This window comes from Entelurus aequoreus, linkage group LG06 (genome assembly GCF_033978785.1).
Source record: "Entelurus aequoreus isolate RoL-2023_Sb linkage group LG06, RoL_Eaeq_v1.1, whole genome shotgun sequence".
Lineage (NCBI taxonomy): Eukaryota > Metazoa > Chordata > Actinopteri > Syngnathiformes > Syngnathidae > Entelurus > Entelurus aequoreus.
In genome coordinates, this window is record NC_084736.1 from 55931077 (window position 1) to 55947470 (window position 16394).

The 16394-nt window shown below is 41.0% G+C and overlaps 1 protein-coding gene across 2 annotated transcripts in view; it reads left to right on the forward strand.

Annotated features, from left to right (window-relative positions):
* Nucleotides 1-1848, forward strand: part of LOC133652356 (3-hydroxy-3-methylglutaryl-coenzyme A reductase-like) — a 41856-nt gene extending 40008 nt beyond the window's left edge. For both annotated transcript variants that reach the window (XM_062051010.1, XM_062051009.1), the window contains exon 20: nucleotides 143-1848. In XM_062051010.1, coding sequence (XP_061906994.1) covers nucleotides 143-197 — 55 coding nt within the window. In that variant the 3' untranslated portion in view covers nucleotides 198-1848. The remainder of the gene's footprint in view (nucleotides 1-142) is intronic.
* Nucleotides 1849-16394: the final 14546 nt, after the last annotated feature.

Here is a 16394-nt window from a genome sequence, read left to right on the forward strand (position 1 = left end):
CATATTAACAGAAATATAATTTCCTTCAGGAGCAAGTATTTACCAACCAAACCGGATTCATACATCAACCACGTCACCTACAGTAAACCATAAGTGTATCTCAAAGATGCGTTTTAATCATCTTTACCCATCCTGTTTTCAGATCCAAGGTGAACCTTCAAGAGACTGGAGGAACATGCACCAAAAGCGCCTCCTGAGAGAACGACTGCAGCATGACTTCCTTCTGTCAGCATCGCTATTGGCTGAATCAGCTAACTTAGGACAAGATGGCCAAAATAAAGGGACTGGATGCAACTACAAAAGTTATTTTAGAAAGTTCACTCATCAGTCAGTTGTTGTTAAATGATATCTGCAGAATAAATGGTCTGCTTGGATCACACGGACATAATTGTGATCCATATGATGCACTTCCAACTCAAACCTCTCATAAAAAAACATGTTTTTCTATTTTAGATTAAATCATTTTGCAGTGGTAATCATCACCAGGGATGAGTACAGAATTTGCTACTTTAATAGGTACCAACCAATTTCCTGCGATACTACTTGGTACCAAGTCACGTCAAACCAAACGGAGGCATATTTCCATACGTCTTTTACATGTGACGTTATGTTCGCTTGCAAACTCAGCATTGGCTCAAGCAACTAACCCTTTCATTCAATTCCGATGCCTGGGGTGAAGATTTGATTCAGAATCTGATTGTCAATTCAAACAGATTCTCGCAATGTATTATTTGGTATAATAGTTATGATAAAACTTTAAAAAAAAAACGCTTAGAAAAGCTCTTTCTGTTTGCATTGAGGTGGTCTAAAAATGTATTTTATAAAACTGATACTTTTTTTTTTTAAATCTTTATTTTTTATATACATTTTAGAAAATTATGAATTTATTTCGAATCAAATAATGGGCAAACGGGTGTATTCGTAGTGGACTGCCTCTAAGTAATGTTACAATTTTCCATGCCAACAAAGCAAGCCTGTCTGACAGAAAGCGCTCAAAAGTAAGGCTCCATTTTTTTTCAAATGCACTAGCCCTCGGCTAATTTGCACTCGATATACCATACACATGCTACTGATTAGCATTAGCAATTTCACATGGCGATTTCGACACATCCAAATTTGTTAATGAAAACGCAACTAAGGTGCACGTTGCAATCAAACAGCAGGCTTTATACTTGGGGTATAAACACTTTTTAGGGCGCAACACACTCTGTTTCCTGGAAAAAGCTACTTCCTTCTTAGACATCATACCATTGATGGCCTATACCAGTGGTCCTCAATAAGTACAATACTTACAGTACAAACACTTTGGAGGACTCAACAAAATGCAAGACTGACACATTCAACTTTAATAGTAAATGTTTTATGTGATTATGTGCCATGTTTTTTTTCTTTCAAAATATGCCATAAACCAACAAAACATGAGCTGCGAGTGACAAACGGACCCCGCAGGCCAGACTTTGGACACCACTTCCAGGAATATTTACTATAAATGTTTTTTATCCTCCAACCTTTTTTACCTGCCTCACGTTGTGCCAAGATACTGTTCTCCACTTTCAATGTCAAACTCCCAGAATAAGAGTCTGGATTAAACATCGAACACAGAGGACTCTAGTTATCCTTGGTGATGACTTCCCATCGTTAAGACTATTCTGCAAAATACCCACAAACAATCTGTCAAAGTAATGGCTGGTTAGCACTAAATCACATTGTTTACAGTGCAAGTGGACTGGAAACCTTCATGCTGTCCTCTGCAGCGTCATGTGGATGTTGCTCAACTGACCATAGAATGAATGCAAGAATTCTCTTGTTCCAATTAATACTTTGTAATAAAATGTACTTTTAAGTAAAGCATGTGATGATCATTTATGTTTTGCTGCTGTTATAGCCGACCCAAACCTCTCCAATTTTTTTTGATCTGGAAAAAATCTGCTTGATAAATTACACGTAACTCAAGTAAATCCATTGATGATTGTCGATGGTTCTACTACACGGTGAAACCCTATTCAGCTGAGAAAGTACTTTTTGAAGTGAACTGAATAGAGGTGTGACCTTTGGGTTTTTAAACTGACCTCGAATGCAGAGAAGCAGTGATTGCAAAAAAAATGTATTTGCTCATAGTTGCCCACTTAGAACACAATTGTCCTTAAGCACGAGGTCAAGTCACAGGTGTCCAAACTTGATCTAGTCAGCCATTATATTTTAGCATTTTCATTTTGTATTAAAAAAAGAGCTAAAAACAGACAAATATCTAAAGCCAAAACCCAGTCACTGAATGAATGTTTTTTTTTTAAATTTATTTATTTTTATTACTGATATTTGGATATATTTAGTGTTTGGCGCAACTGTACCAGAGCAAGAGGGGATAGGAAGGGGGGTAAAGAAGACTGTGGGGATGAGAAGGGTACAAGAAAAAGAGAACAAACACTGACACATAACTTAGTGTAACACAGTGCTGACAATGAACATTATTGCGCTACAATTGAAACAATATTAATGAATGAAAAATAATGATGGCCCCTGTTAACACGATCGCTTCAAATGCATAATACTGAATATGATATGAAAAATTGGATTCCGAGAGAAAGGAGGCGCGTACTATATTAACCCTATACATTGTTATGGTAAAATAGTTAAGCATTCGCAATGTGCCGTGTTTTATGCGATGTGGGTGTGTATTTGTATGAGTGTGATTGTGTACGCATACAGGTTGTTTTCGGTCACGTGACTTTTGAACGGAAGTAAATCAAGTGATGGGCCACCAAACAAACATGACGACGGTGCAGCAAACAAGAGTACCCAAGGGGCCTAGATATTGCCACTAAAAGCTGATACTGACCCACCACATCATTTTATAAGGCCCGCCAACGCCTGGAGATGATGTACGTCAAAGTATTTGATATTTTCTTAATAAATTAATTAGTTTTTCCATTTTGAGGGATACAAATGTATGTACTGCATGTTATTGCATACCTTTTAAAGGCCTACTGAAATGTTTTTTTTTAATTTAAACGGGGATAGCAGATCCATTCTATGTGTCATACTTGATCATTTTGCGATATTGCCATATTTTTGCTGAAAGGATTTAGTAGAGAACATCGACGATAAAGTTTGCAACTTTTGGTTGCTGATAACAAAAGCCTTGCCTGTACCGGAAGTAGCGTGACGTCGCAGGTTAAAAGGCTCCTCACATTTCCCCATTGTTAACACCAGCAGCGAGAGCGATTCGGGCCGAGAAAGCGACGATTACCCCATTAATTTGAGCGAGGATGAAAGATTTGTGGATGAGGAACGTGAGAGTGAAGGACTACAGTGCAGTGCAGGACGTATCTTTTTTCCCTCTGACCGTAACTTAGGTACAAGGGCTCATTGGATTCCACACGTTCTCCTTTTTCTATTGTGGATCACGGATTTGTATTTTAAACCACCTCGGATAATATATCCTCTTGAAAATGAGAGTCGAGAATGCGAAATGGACATTCACACCCACACAGCAAAAACACTCCGCGGCGGATCCCCCGCGCAGGTATCGCGCTTTCCGGAACGGAACCGCGAAACGGACCAGCATCGGCGTCCATTTGCACTCAGGAACGTATCCGCCACGGCGGCAGGTAGCGGATCCGCCGTGGCGGCGCGCTGAATGCGCTCCGCACCCATGATCAAAGCCTTATTTCCGCGGCGGGTGCGCCGTGACGGCGCGCTGCATCCACTCCGCACCCAAGATCAAAGCCTAACCTCCCGCCGCGGACCAGCAACGGACTCATAAAAACCCTGGCTCATCTGGCCGTTTTGGACCCCTTTATCTTATTTTCAAAATCCCTTCTGTTCTTGCTGTAGGATAAAATAGGAAACTAAAAAATTCACTAAGCCCTACTACAGCAATATAGGCTTACATATGCATTGCCTTGTATTTTTAAACTAACAATATTGTCAATAGGCAGAAACAGAAAATGGTCAATTCACTCTATAAAGTAAATATATATAATATATATTTAAAAAGTAAATATACATATTTAATCTATTAGGCTACAACTTCAAGGAAACGCTGCTCCATGCACAGCTAACATATCAGAAAATGAATAACTGGTGAATGACAAGAAGTCCAATAAAAGGTTGTTTATTTATACGTATACATCTCTATTCCTCCTGAGGAAGTGGAAGCGGGACTCGTCTCCTCGTTGCCCGATCCCCCGCCAAGTTGAACCACCTCTTGGCGTGTTTGGTGACCTCAGCGTCCGTGGCTGACCTTGTCAACACATTTTTACTCACAGCACCTGTAATCAAACAAGATTACAAGACAGATACGTTTATGTTTATGGTAGGAAGCATCCAAAGCCAAGTATGCTTACACAATACAAAATATGTGATAGGTATTAAGGAGATTACATTTGAAAAAAAAAACCATGACTTAAAGTTACTGGAGGTGGTTAAAATAAGGTGCGTAAACTATGAATTTGTGATTAGGGTATAGGTGTGCAAGACATCCAAAATGTTTCAACAATATCGTTATTTTGTTCCTTGATCAGAGTACTTGTTTGGCTCTGTTGGATGACGGCGGTGGGGGTTTGGGGGTGGGGGGCATAAATAAATATCCATAACCCAACTTTGGGAGGTTGACATTGTTTTCTTATTATATTTGTACTATCATTCTATGTTTGTATTCGTGTAGGCCAGGGGTGTCCAAAGTGCGGCCCGGGGGCCATTTGCGGGCTGCAGGTCATTTTTTAACGGCCCCAGGGCACATTTTTAAAAAATATGATCGAAATAAATAAAAAACATTAAAAGTGGTATTTAAAGAGCAAACAGGTGAAATGTAACAAGAAAATGTAGCAATGTTTACTCTAATCACACAAAGCTGCCATGTAGGCTGTTTCTTTCTTTAAAAAATAATAATGAATCAAAATCAATGTCATTATGAAATATTGACCTATTCAAGGCTTAAGAAGTTTACCTTCGCAATCAGCTGGTCTTGGTTGTGCTTAATAGTTTCCAGCAGGCTAAGGATGTGGATTACCTCAGGCACTGTTGACAAACAGCAGTATAAAATTAACATGTTTCAGTGTTTATCCTCATTACTCATAATCCTGACATTAGCTATTGACCTTAGTTAATGACAAAAGTTATTGACAAAGTTTGAAGAAAATATGTGATTGCTTGTGAATTTGAATTTTTTCCAAAATTTGTGGCACAGAATGACCATCCGGTATTTGTCAGTTATTGCTCACCAGAGCAGGAAATGTTGTCGGCCATTCTTCCCCCTCGCCATGTTGGCCTGCAGGCCAGGCTGGATCCAGGCTCCTCTGTCTGCCACATGTTGAGGGCTGCTGGTGAGGGGGGTGGAGGGAGTCGAGGAGGGACTGCCGTTCCTAGTGAGGTGGGCATTGTGAGAGAGCCATCAGTTAACCATGACTGGTAATACCCAAGGGGCCTATCTATACACTAATATTTCAGAGATCAGTCCCTACCTTGTGTAACTCTCTGCATGTTTAATGCAGGTGCTGGTGAAGGCATATGAATGCGTCCTTCCCCATGGTGAGGTGCTAAGGGAGATAAATTGGTATTAAATGGTTGTGATCTGTTAACCATGGTTACTGGATGCTGAGATATTATTTCAGAGATCAATCTTTACCTAGAAAGTTATCTCCAGTTGAGGAGTCGAGTTAACAAGTACTCATGACTCTTGCTGGCACTCGGCGAGATGGTGGAGCTGGGAGAAGGGATACAAGGAGAGGGGAATATCTTTAGCACTAAGAATGTTAACCATATCTTTTGGTGGTTTTGTTGTTTTCGATGTTAAGAGATTATTCCTTACTCTGCCTGTGCAATTGGCTTGCCAACCCCAGAGATGTGAGGTCACTATTTCCCGGGTCTTCTTCGCTATCATCTGAGTCCCCGAGACGATGGCTGTTGGGTAACCATATCATTAGGATTATTGCAATACCAAAATTGCCAAATATACATATAGTACAAGCATCTCTGGTCTATTTTTGAATGCTACCGGAAATAACCTTCCTATTACTGTAGAAACATGACAAAAACAAGACGGAACACACTTACACTGGCTTCCTGTTCCTTTTTTCTGGCAGCTCCTCGTTCTCTGCCTCAGATTGCAGGTCTGAGGTGTCGCAGCCCTTTCCATATTGTTGCATTATTTTTAATGCGTCTTTGTAGTTGTCTAAAATTGAATATGTTAAAATGAACATGAGTTTCAAATTAGCTGTAGAGCTGAACAGAATATTATTATTATTGATGATGATAAATCAGGTCTCTCTCTTACAAGAGACCTGGTCAGAACATAGACACAATAGGTTATTCCAAGCATAAAGAGAAGCAACTATGACGTTATTTTTAAACTAGAAGATTATGAATTTGCATACCACAAGTTCGGACAACAGAAACGTCAAATCTTGGCCAGTTTGGCTCATGCTGCTCCTCATTTAAAGCTGCCCTTTCAATTCTGTCGGTGTTTTTATAGCTGGGCCAGAAAACCATCCTATCATCATACCATCCACTTGGGACAACCGCAATGTCCCTGTTCATTATGAATTTAATCAGATGAAAAGGCACCCTTAATGTAGAAAGAAAGAAAAGGGGTATTTATTCATCGTCAAAGGAACAACGTGGACAAAAGCATGCACAGGTGTTAGTGTATACAAATAAGCAAGTAAGATGAGCTGAGATTTTACCTGAATGGTGCCCCAAGGTGGTAAGAACTATAAGAAAGGTAAAAGTACAGGTCATAATAGTCAGAACTTCAGCTCAATCGTAAAGTAGGGTTCGAAATTATGGGTGTAGTGTATACAGAGATCAGTCCCTACCTTGTGTAACTCTCTGCATGTTTAATGCAGGTGCTGGTGAAGGCGTATGAATACATCCTTCCCCCATGGTGAGGTGCTAAGGGAGATAAATTGGTATTAAATGGTTGTGATCTGTTAACCATGGTTACTGGATGCTGAGATATCATTTTGGAGATCAGTCTTTACCTAGAAAGTTATCTCCAGTTGAGGAGTCGAGTTGACAAGTACTCATGACTCTTGCTGGCACTCGGCGAGACGGTGGAGCTGGGAGAAGGGATACAAGGAGAGGGGAATATCTTTAGCACTAAGAATGTTAACCATATCTTTAATATTAATGTGGTGGTTTCGTCTACATCGCTAAATATATCCTGTGGTGTACCTCAGGGATCAATATAGGACCTAAATTATTCAATGTCTAGATAAATGACATTTGTAAAGTTACAAAAGATTTAAAGTTAGTATTATTTGCGGATGATACAACAGTGTTTTGTTCAGGAGAGAACACACAGAAGATAATACAAATAATAGAAGAAATTAACAAATTAAAAAGATGGTTTGACAAAAACAGACTATCTTTGAATCTCAGTAAAACTAAAATAATGCTATTTGGTAACAGTAGAAGAGAAAGTCAAACACAGATACAAGTAGACGGAATAGAAATTGAAAGAGTAAATGAAACCAAATTTCTAGGTATAATGATTGATGATAAATTGAACTGGAAATCTCAAGTAAAAAATATACAACATAAAGTAGCAAGAAACACGTCAATAATGAATAAAGCAAAACATGTTCTAGACAAAAAATCACTTCATATTCTCTACTGTTCACTAGTGTTACATATCTGAGTTATTGTGTAGAAATATGGGGAAATAATTACAAAAGTACACTTCATTCATTAACGGTGTTACAAAAAAGATCAGTTAGAATAATATATAATGTTGGATATAGAGAACACACAAATCCTTTATTTATTGAATCAAAGATACTGAAATTCCACGACATAGTGAATTTGCAAACAGCTAAAATTATAAACAAAGCAAACTATAACCTGCTACCCAAGAATATACAACAATTCTTCTCAAAAAAAGAGGAGAAAAATCATCTTAGAGAGAAATGTAATTTAAAACATTTGTACGCACGTACAACACTTAAGACCTTCAGTATATCAGTATGTGGAATTAAATTATGGAATGCATTAAGCAAAGCAATCAAACAATGTACTAATATGATCAATTATTTATGCTTACATGTGGAAATAATAATAATAATAGTAAATAAAACATAAAATAGTCTCTAATAAATTAATTAAATAAAAAACAGCATATAAAATATATACATCAGCAAATAACAAAAATATAGATCAAGAAAAAGGATCCTTAATATGTGCAGCAATTTTTCACACATCACCTCATTTTATATTTTTTTCTACAATTAACTATGCCAAAAAACACATAGACATACCTTTTTTTTTATAATGGAAACAAAAACAACATGGCGTCACACACAGCTAGTCCACAGTAAACAGGATCTCGAGCTCCACTAAAGAAGAAAGAAAGAAATAATACACACTCATATTAATAGCAAAGAACGGCTGTTTCCACTCCGTTAACGTCACGTTGTTATAACGAAGTAATAGCGACCTGGGCCTAAACAACACTGACAATAAAGTAATACGCTTTCGTTTCAACCAGTTGGAAATATGTGGAATGTCGTAGCATGTAACCTACACACATTCACAGCGTCTAACAAAAGATAGCCTAAGTTAACTGTATTGAACGTTACTCACCGGCTTCACAAAACACAGATAAAAGACAATTTTACAATAGCACGGCGAAAAAATGACCGTCGTTGTGTGGGTTTTTTGACGAATAACACTCTTTTCCACTTTTCACCTCCCGCGTGCAGCCATTTCGAATTTTCTGAATACGTGACGTCAGACGCACGTCCCCATGCAAAGCATTCTGGGAGGCGGCGCTGGAAATAAAAGCCTTTTTTTTTACAGAATATAAAGTTTTACTGCTAGTCCTAATATCAAACAACGTCATTACAATCATACATAAATGATGATGGAAACACAAAGGCCGATCTTTACTGCGAATGTAGCAATAAATCTATACTTACGTTCGTGTTCCAGCAAAGAAAGTCCAGAGATCTTGGCTCATGCGCGTACACGCTAGTAGGCGCGTCCACGTCTGCGGGTGCAGACATTGGTCGGCTCAGCGCGCGTAGGCGGAGCCTATAACTCTAGGCGGCGCGCGCCGGTTTAGTTTGTCGCGTCCGCGTATGCGAATCAGACACGAGTCCGCTCAGGATCAGCTGTCTGACCGTACAATTTTCAGAGGCGGAGCTGTATCCTCTAGGTGGAGCCAAAACGAATGTGACAGTAACGCGGGTTGGGCGACTTGAAGGCGGATCCGTATAGCAGTCTTCTGCTGTGTGGGCAGTGACTTTTATCTCCACGACAATACATCGGCGAAGCACTTTAGCTACGGAGCTAACGTGATTGCATCGGGCTTAACTGCAGATAGAAACAAAAGAAATAAACCCCTGACTGGAAGGATAGACAGGAAATCAACAATACTATTAAACCATGGACCTGTAACTACACGGTTAATGCTTTCCAGTCTGGCGAAGCTTAACAATGCTGTTGCTAACGACGACATTGAAGCTAACTTAGCTACGGGACCTCACAGAGCTATGCTAAAAACATTAGCGCTCCACCTACGCCAGCCAGCCCTCATCTGCTCATCAACACCCGTGCTCACCTGCGTTCCAGCGATCAACGGAGCGACGAAGGACTTCACCCGATCATCGATGCGGTCGGCGGCTAGCGTCGGATAGCGTGTCTGCTATCCAAGTCAATGTCCTCCTCGTTGTGTTGCTGCAGCCAGCCGCTAATACACCGATCCCACCTACAGCTTTCTTCTTTGCAGTCTTCATTGTTCATTAAACAAATTGCAAAAGATTCACCAACACAGATGTCCAGAATACTGTGGAATTTTGTGATGAAAACAGAGCTTTTTGTATTGGATACAATGGTGTCCGAATACTTCCGTTTCAACCATTGACGTCACGCGCATACCAGTGGCGTGCGGTGAGGTTAATGTCTGGTGAGGCACTGCATCATCACAGTCAGATTTACAAACATATGAACCCTAAATAGTATCTTATTCACCATGTGATTGGCAGCAGTTAACGGGTTATGTTTAAAAGCTCATACCAGCATTCTTTACACAACTGTAGCACACAAAAAAGCACATTTAATAAAAAAAACATTATTATGGTCTTACCTTTCTTGCTGGACATCCACACAGCCAGCCTTTGCGTGTGTACCACGCCGTTTGAAAAGAACGGGTCTTCTGTCCCGAAGTCAAAAGCAAACTTTTAGCTCCGGCGTTGGTCTACCTTTAATTATTACCTCCTGCTTCGATTGAAAGTCCAGTTTAGAAAACTGTTTTATTTTACATATGTAATCCTCCATGTTTTTAATAAAAGTCCAGGCGAGAGGAAATAAACAATCGCTGCACTAATTGACTTGCAAACTTTTTTTTTTTTTTTTTTTCTTCTGCGGCCGAGGGATCACTACCGCCCTCTACCACCAGGAGGCCGGATTACTGCGAGCCTCAACCAGTACGTCTTTTGCAGCAGATTTATGAATGCTCAGCACAAGAAATATGTTACACACATACAGTTGTTGACAAAATACACTGTACATATACCTCAGCTAACTAAACTATGCCATAGTTTAGTTAGCTGATATAATTCATATAGCAATTTAGTCTCACTGCACAGCAGCTCAGCAGTTAGCCGAGTCATTGTGCACAATCCATGTTGAGGCACAAATCAGTGACGTGCCTCAACTGGCTGCTGATCACCGCACCGTCTCTTCTCCGTATTTGAACCGCAAATGTAAAAATAAAAATAATCTAAAACTGGTGAAGTTAAATGGAAAATAACTTTAGTATAATCACTGGATACATATACAATTTAATTATTTTTTTTTTCTTTTTACATTTTTTTTCTTTCCATGATGGCAGGTGAGGCCCCGCCTCCCCTGCCTCTAGTGAATGCACGCCACTGGTGCATACGTCATCATACATAGACGTTTTCAACCGGAAGTTTAGCGGGAAATTTAAAATTGCACTTTATAAGTTAACCCGGCCGTATTGGCATGTGTTGCAATGTTAAGATTTCATCATTGATATATAAACTATCAGACTGCGTGGTCGGTAGTAGTGGGTTTCAGTAGGCCTTTAAACTGTAATAGTGTCCAATATTGCAACAAATATTTTATCATACTTTCCAAACAATTTTTTTTTCAAAATAAAAATAAATACTTAAATAAGTAATTCACTTATGATTTAAAAGCAAGTTATTGTCATGTCTGTTTATCATGTTTTTGTTTTGGCCATGTGCTGTTTGTTTTTTTGGACACTTTCTTAGTTCCTGGTTTCACTTCCTTGTTTGGTTTGGTTTCCATGGTCACCCATTAGTTTTCACCTGTCATGTCACGCACCTGTTTTACGTTTTGAGTCATGCACCTGTTTGTTCCAATCATGTCACTGTTATTTAAGTCTACCTTTGTTCATCACTCGTTCTGCCTGCATTGTGTTTGTCACGCGTTTATGTCAAGTAAGTGTTTGATTATGCCACGTCATCCATGCCAAGTAATTAAGCTTCATGTGTTTTAGGCACGCTTGTCTTTTTGCTTTATTGTTTGCGTGTGTGATAGTTTTAGTGCTTTATGTTGAATAAATCCAAGCTCACCTTCACGCTGTCGTCCGGAGCCGTTTTTTGCATGGGAAGAACAACCCCGCAGCCAGCTGCGACCCCCCCTCGTGACAGTATGCAGGCAGCAGACGTTCTTCCGCAGACGGGCCATGACGAGGTGATGGAGACGCGCTGGCGAAGATGGAGGCCAGCCAGAAAGGCTTCTTTTCGCCAGCATGGCGCGTCGTTCCCCCAGGATCCTCCTCCGGACAACAAGATTCCCCAACCAGCCCTGTCTTCCTCGCCGCCGCAGGAGACCCGTGCTGATGACGTCATCCCGCCCACTGGTGATGACGTCAGAGACCAAGACTTTTTTTTAGATTCCATTTACGCCCTCTGTCAGCCTCCCACTAAGGACTTTGTTTCAAAGAGTAATCCTTTTGAGAATTTTTTTTCAAAATTTAGATTTGTTCAGACTCAGTCTAAAGTGGGGGTGGTATATAGACATTTTGGACAATTTAATGGGGAGGATTCTGCCCCCCTCCTGACCACCCTCCACCCACCCCTAAAGAAGATGCCAGACCGCAGGGAGCGCGTCTGGTATCCGCTCCTTGAGGGGGGGGGGGGGGGGGGGCTGGGACTGGGAGCTGTGTTGGTGGGGTGGCTCAGCTGCTCCCAACTAGGCAGCAACCTCCATCCCGGCCGCCACCACCAGTCCGTCACCATGCCAAGCCACAGCCCCCAGCTAGGCCACCTGCACCACGTCAAGTTCCACGCGGCCAAGCTCCGGTACCGGCTCCACGCTGCCAAGCTCCGGTTCCGGCTCCACGCTGCCAAGCTCCGGCTCCAAACTGCCAAGCTCCGGTTCCGGCTCCAAGCTCCGGTTCCGGCTCCACGCTGCCAAGCTCCGGTTCCAGCTCCACGCTGCCAAGCTCCGGTACTAGACCCACGCCAAGACCAAGACCCACGCCAAGACCAAGACCCACGCCAAGACCAAGACCCACGCCAAGACCAAGACCCACGCCAAGACCAAGACCAAGACTGCCAGACCAAGACCCACGCCGCCAAGACCAAGACCCACACCGCCAAGACCAAGACTGCCAAGACCAACACCAAGACCCACGCTGCCAGGACACGCCACGCCAAGCTTTTCCGCCCGACGCACCACGCCAAGCTTCGTCATCTGCTACTGCCACGTCGACGAAGCGCCTGCCTTCTCGTCTGCCACGGATGTGGCCGCTGCCTGGTCGTCCGCCACGCCGGGTGCGCCCACCTTCTCGTCGGCCACGGTTGTGGCCCTTCCCGGGTCGTCCACCTCGCCTGCGGCGGCGGCGAGTGGAACGCCGCCGCCACATGACTATGCCTCGGTGGATTCGGGGACACTTGGCCTGGCGACCCACCGCCATGTCCCCCTCCCGCCCTCCATGACTCTTGATCCTGTTTTGTGTTTTGTTTTTGGACATCTGGGATCTGTCCGTAAGGGGGGGTTCTGTCATGTCTGTTTATCATGTTTTTGTTTTGGCCATGTGCTGTTTGTTTTTTTGGACACTTTCTTAGTTCCTGGTTTCACTTCCTTGTTTGGTTTGGTTTCCATGGTCACCCATTAGTTTTCACCTGTCATGTCACGCACCTGTTTTGAGTCAAGCACCTGTTTCTTCCAATCATGTCACTGTTATTTAAGTCTACCTTTGTTCATCACTTGTTCTGCCTGCATTGTGTTTGTCACGCGTTCGTGAAGTAAGTGTTTGATTATGCCATGTCATCCATGCCAAGTAATTAAGCTTCATGTGTTTTAGGCACGCTTGCCTTTTTGCTTTATTGTTTGCGTGTGTGATAGTTTTAGTGATTTATGTTGAATAAATCCAAGCTCACCTTCACGCTGTCGTCCGGAGCCGTTTTTTGCATGGGAAGAACAACCCCGCAGCCAGCTGCGACCCCCCCACGTGACAGTTATCCATCAAATTGTACACTGTATAATTCACAATAGATTTTGCAGTGAAACGTGTTTTTACAGCATATTATTGTAAACTAAAAAAAACTACCAGTTTTTTACAGTAAAATTCTGCCCACTGCCAGTTTTTTTTTTTTTTTTACAGTAAAATCTACGACTGTTTTTACAATGTATTACTGTAAATGGAAAAGCTGTACAAATTTTTACGGTAAAAAACTGTCATCTTGCCAGAATAAAAAGAAAGCAGTGGTACAGTTTTTACAATTGCTGTAATATGTTGTAAAAAAAAATTCAATATAAACTATTTATTAGGGCTGTGAATCTTTGGGTGTCCCACGATTCGATTCAGAATCGATTCTTGGGGTCACGATTCGATTCAAAATCGATTTTTTTGCAATTCAACACGATTCTCGATTCAAAAACGATTTTTTTTTATTTTTTTTTTTTAAATGAAAACACTACACAACAATACTATAATAATGCAATACAATTTAAAAACCAAACCCAATTTTTCTGCCGGTGGTGTTAGTGGATGATCCTTTTCCTCAGATAACTGTGGGTGGTGTCTGTCCAAGAGAGCGCAGGGATTTGAAGTATTCCCAAAATACTTAACTTTAGCGTTGCAAAGTCTGCAAATTGCATGGGTCATGTCAAGCCCTTTTTTGCCACGGTAAAATCCAAAGTGTCTCCAAACGTTTGCTTTCAAAGCCTGCGGAGGCGGTTGTATTTCTTTAGGCTGCTGTCACGCCAAATTTCTTCCCCCCTACAAACCCCCCCCCCCCCCATTTACTTCCGGGGCTGCGTCCAATAAAGTCATAAAGTTGCCGGGGGTCCTTAACCGGCACGCGACTGTTCTGTTTCGCGCCTGTACAAAAAAAACCCCAATCGATTTCTTCAGATTCCAGCAGCTGTCAAAGACGAAGTATCCTTCCAGCGACGGGCAGTCAAAGCCGAAGTGCTATCGATCGCTGTCAATGACGTAAGAGGAAACATGACCACGGAAGTAAATGGGGGGGGGGGGGGGGGTTTGTAGGGGGAAGAAATTTGGCGTGACACTGCTCTGTGTCTTTTTCTTTTACCTGCATTTTAGCGGCAACACAACAACACTACACTGTACACTCCCCTTAGTACTAGCTAGACACCAGGTAGCAACGCTGCTTATTGCGCAATACCTACGGTAGCCCAGAAGGCACATACACATTGCCGGGAGCGGGGGAAGAAAATTGATTTTTGAAAAATGAGAATTGATACTGAATCATACAACGTGATAATGGCAGTTTGAATTCGAATCGATTTTTTCCCACACCCCTAGCTGACATGCAAGCAGAGTAGTAGATTTTTGTAAAAAGCTTTTATAATTGTAAATAACAATGTTTTATCAACTGATTGCAATAATGTAAATTTGTTTTAACTATTAAATTAACCAAAAATATGACTTATTTTATCTTTGTGAAAATATTGGACAAAGTGTATTGTCAAGCTTTTGAGATGCGATGCAAGTGTAAGCCACTGTGACACTATTGTTCTTTTTTTTTTTTTATATATATATGTCTAATGATAATGTCAATGAGGGATTTTTAATCACTGCTATGTTGAAATTGTAACTAATATTGATACTGTTGTTGATAATATTCATTTTTGTTTCACTACTTTTGGTTTGTTCTGTGTCGTGTTTGTGTCTCCTCTCAATTGCTCTGTTTATTGCAGTTCTGAGTGTTGCTGGGTCGGGTTTGGTTTTGGAATTGGATTGCATTGTTATGGTATTGCTATGTATTGTTTTGTTGGATTGATTAATTAAAAAAATAAATAATTTTTTTTATAAAAAAAAAATAAAAAAAATCGATTTTAAAAAAATGAGAATCGATTCTGAATCGCACAACGTGAGAATCGCGATTCCAATTCGAATCGATTTTTTCCCACACCCCTAATATATATATATATATATATATATATATATATACATATATATATATATATATATATATATGTATATGTATATATATATATATATATATATATATATATATATATATATATATATATATATATATATATATATATATATATATATATATATATATATATATATAGCGGAAGAAGATGGATGGATATATATATATATATATATTAGGGGTGTGGTAAAAAATCGATTCGAATTTGAATCGCGATCCCAAGAATCGATTCTGAATCGAATCGTGGGACACCCAAAGATTCACAGCCCTAATATATATATATATCCATCCATCTTCTTCCGCTTTATACATATATATATATATATGTGTATATATATATATATATATATATATATATATATATATATATATATACATATATATATATATATATATATATATATATATATATATATATATATATATCCATCCATCTTCTTCCGCTTATCCGAGGTCGGGTCGCGGGGGCAGCAGCCTAAGCAGGAAAGCCCAGACTTCCCTCTCCCCAGCCACTTCGTCCAGCTCTTTCCGGGAGATCCCGAGGCGTTCCCAGGCCAGCCGGGAGACACAGTCTTCCCAACGTGTCCTGGGTCTTCCCCGTGGCCTCCTACCGGTCGGACGTGCCCTAAACACCTCCCTAGGGAGGCGTTCGGGTGGCATCCTGACCAGATGCCCGAACCACCTCATCTGGCTCCTCTCGATGTGGAGGAGCAGCGGCTTTACTTTGAGCCCCCCCCCCCCCCGGATGGCAGAGCTTCTCACCCTATCTCTCTATCTCTAAGGGAGAGCCCAGCCACCCGGCGGAGGAAACTCATTTCGGCCGCTTGTACCCGAGATCTTGTCCTTTCGGTCATAACCCAAAGCTCATGACCATAGGTGAGGATGGGAACGTAGATCGACCGGTAAATTGAGAGCTTTGCCTTCCGGCTCAGCTCCTTCTTCACCACAACGGATCGATACAGCGTCCGCATTACTGAAGACGCCGCA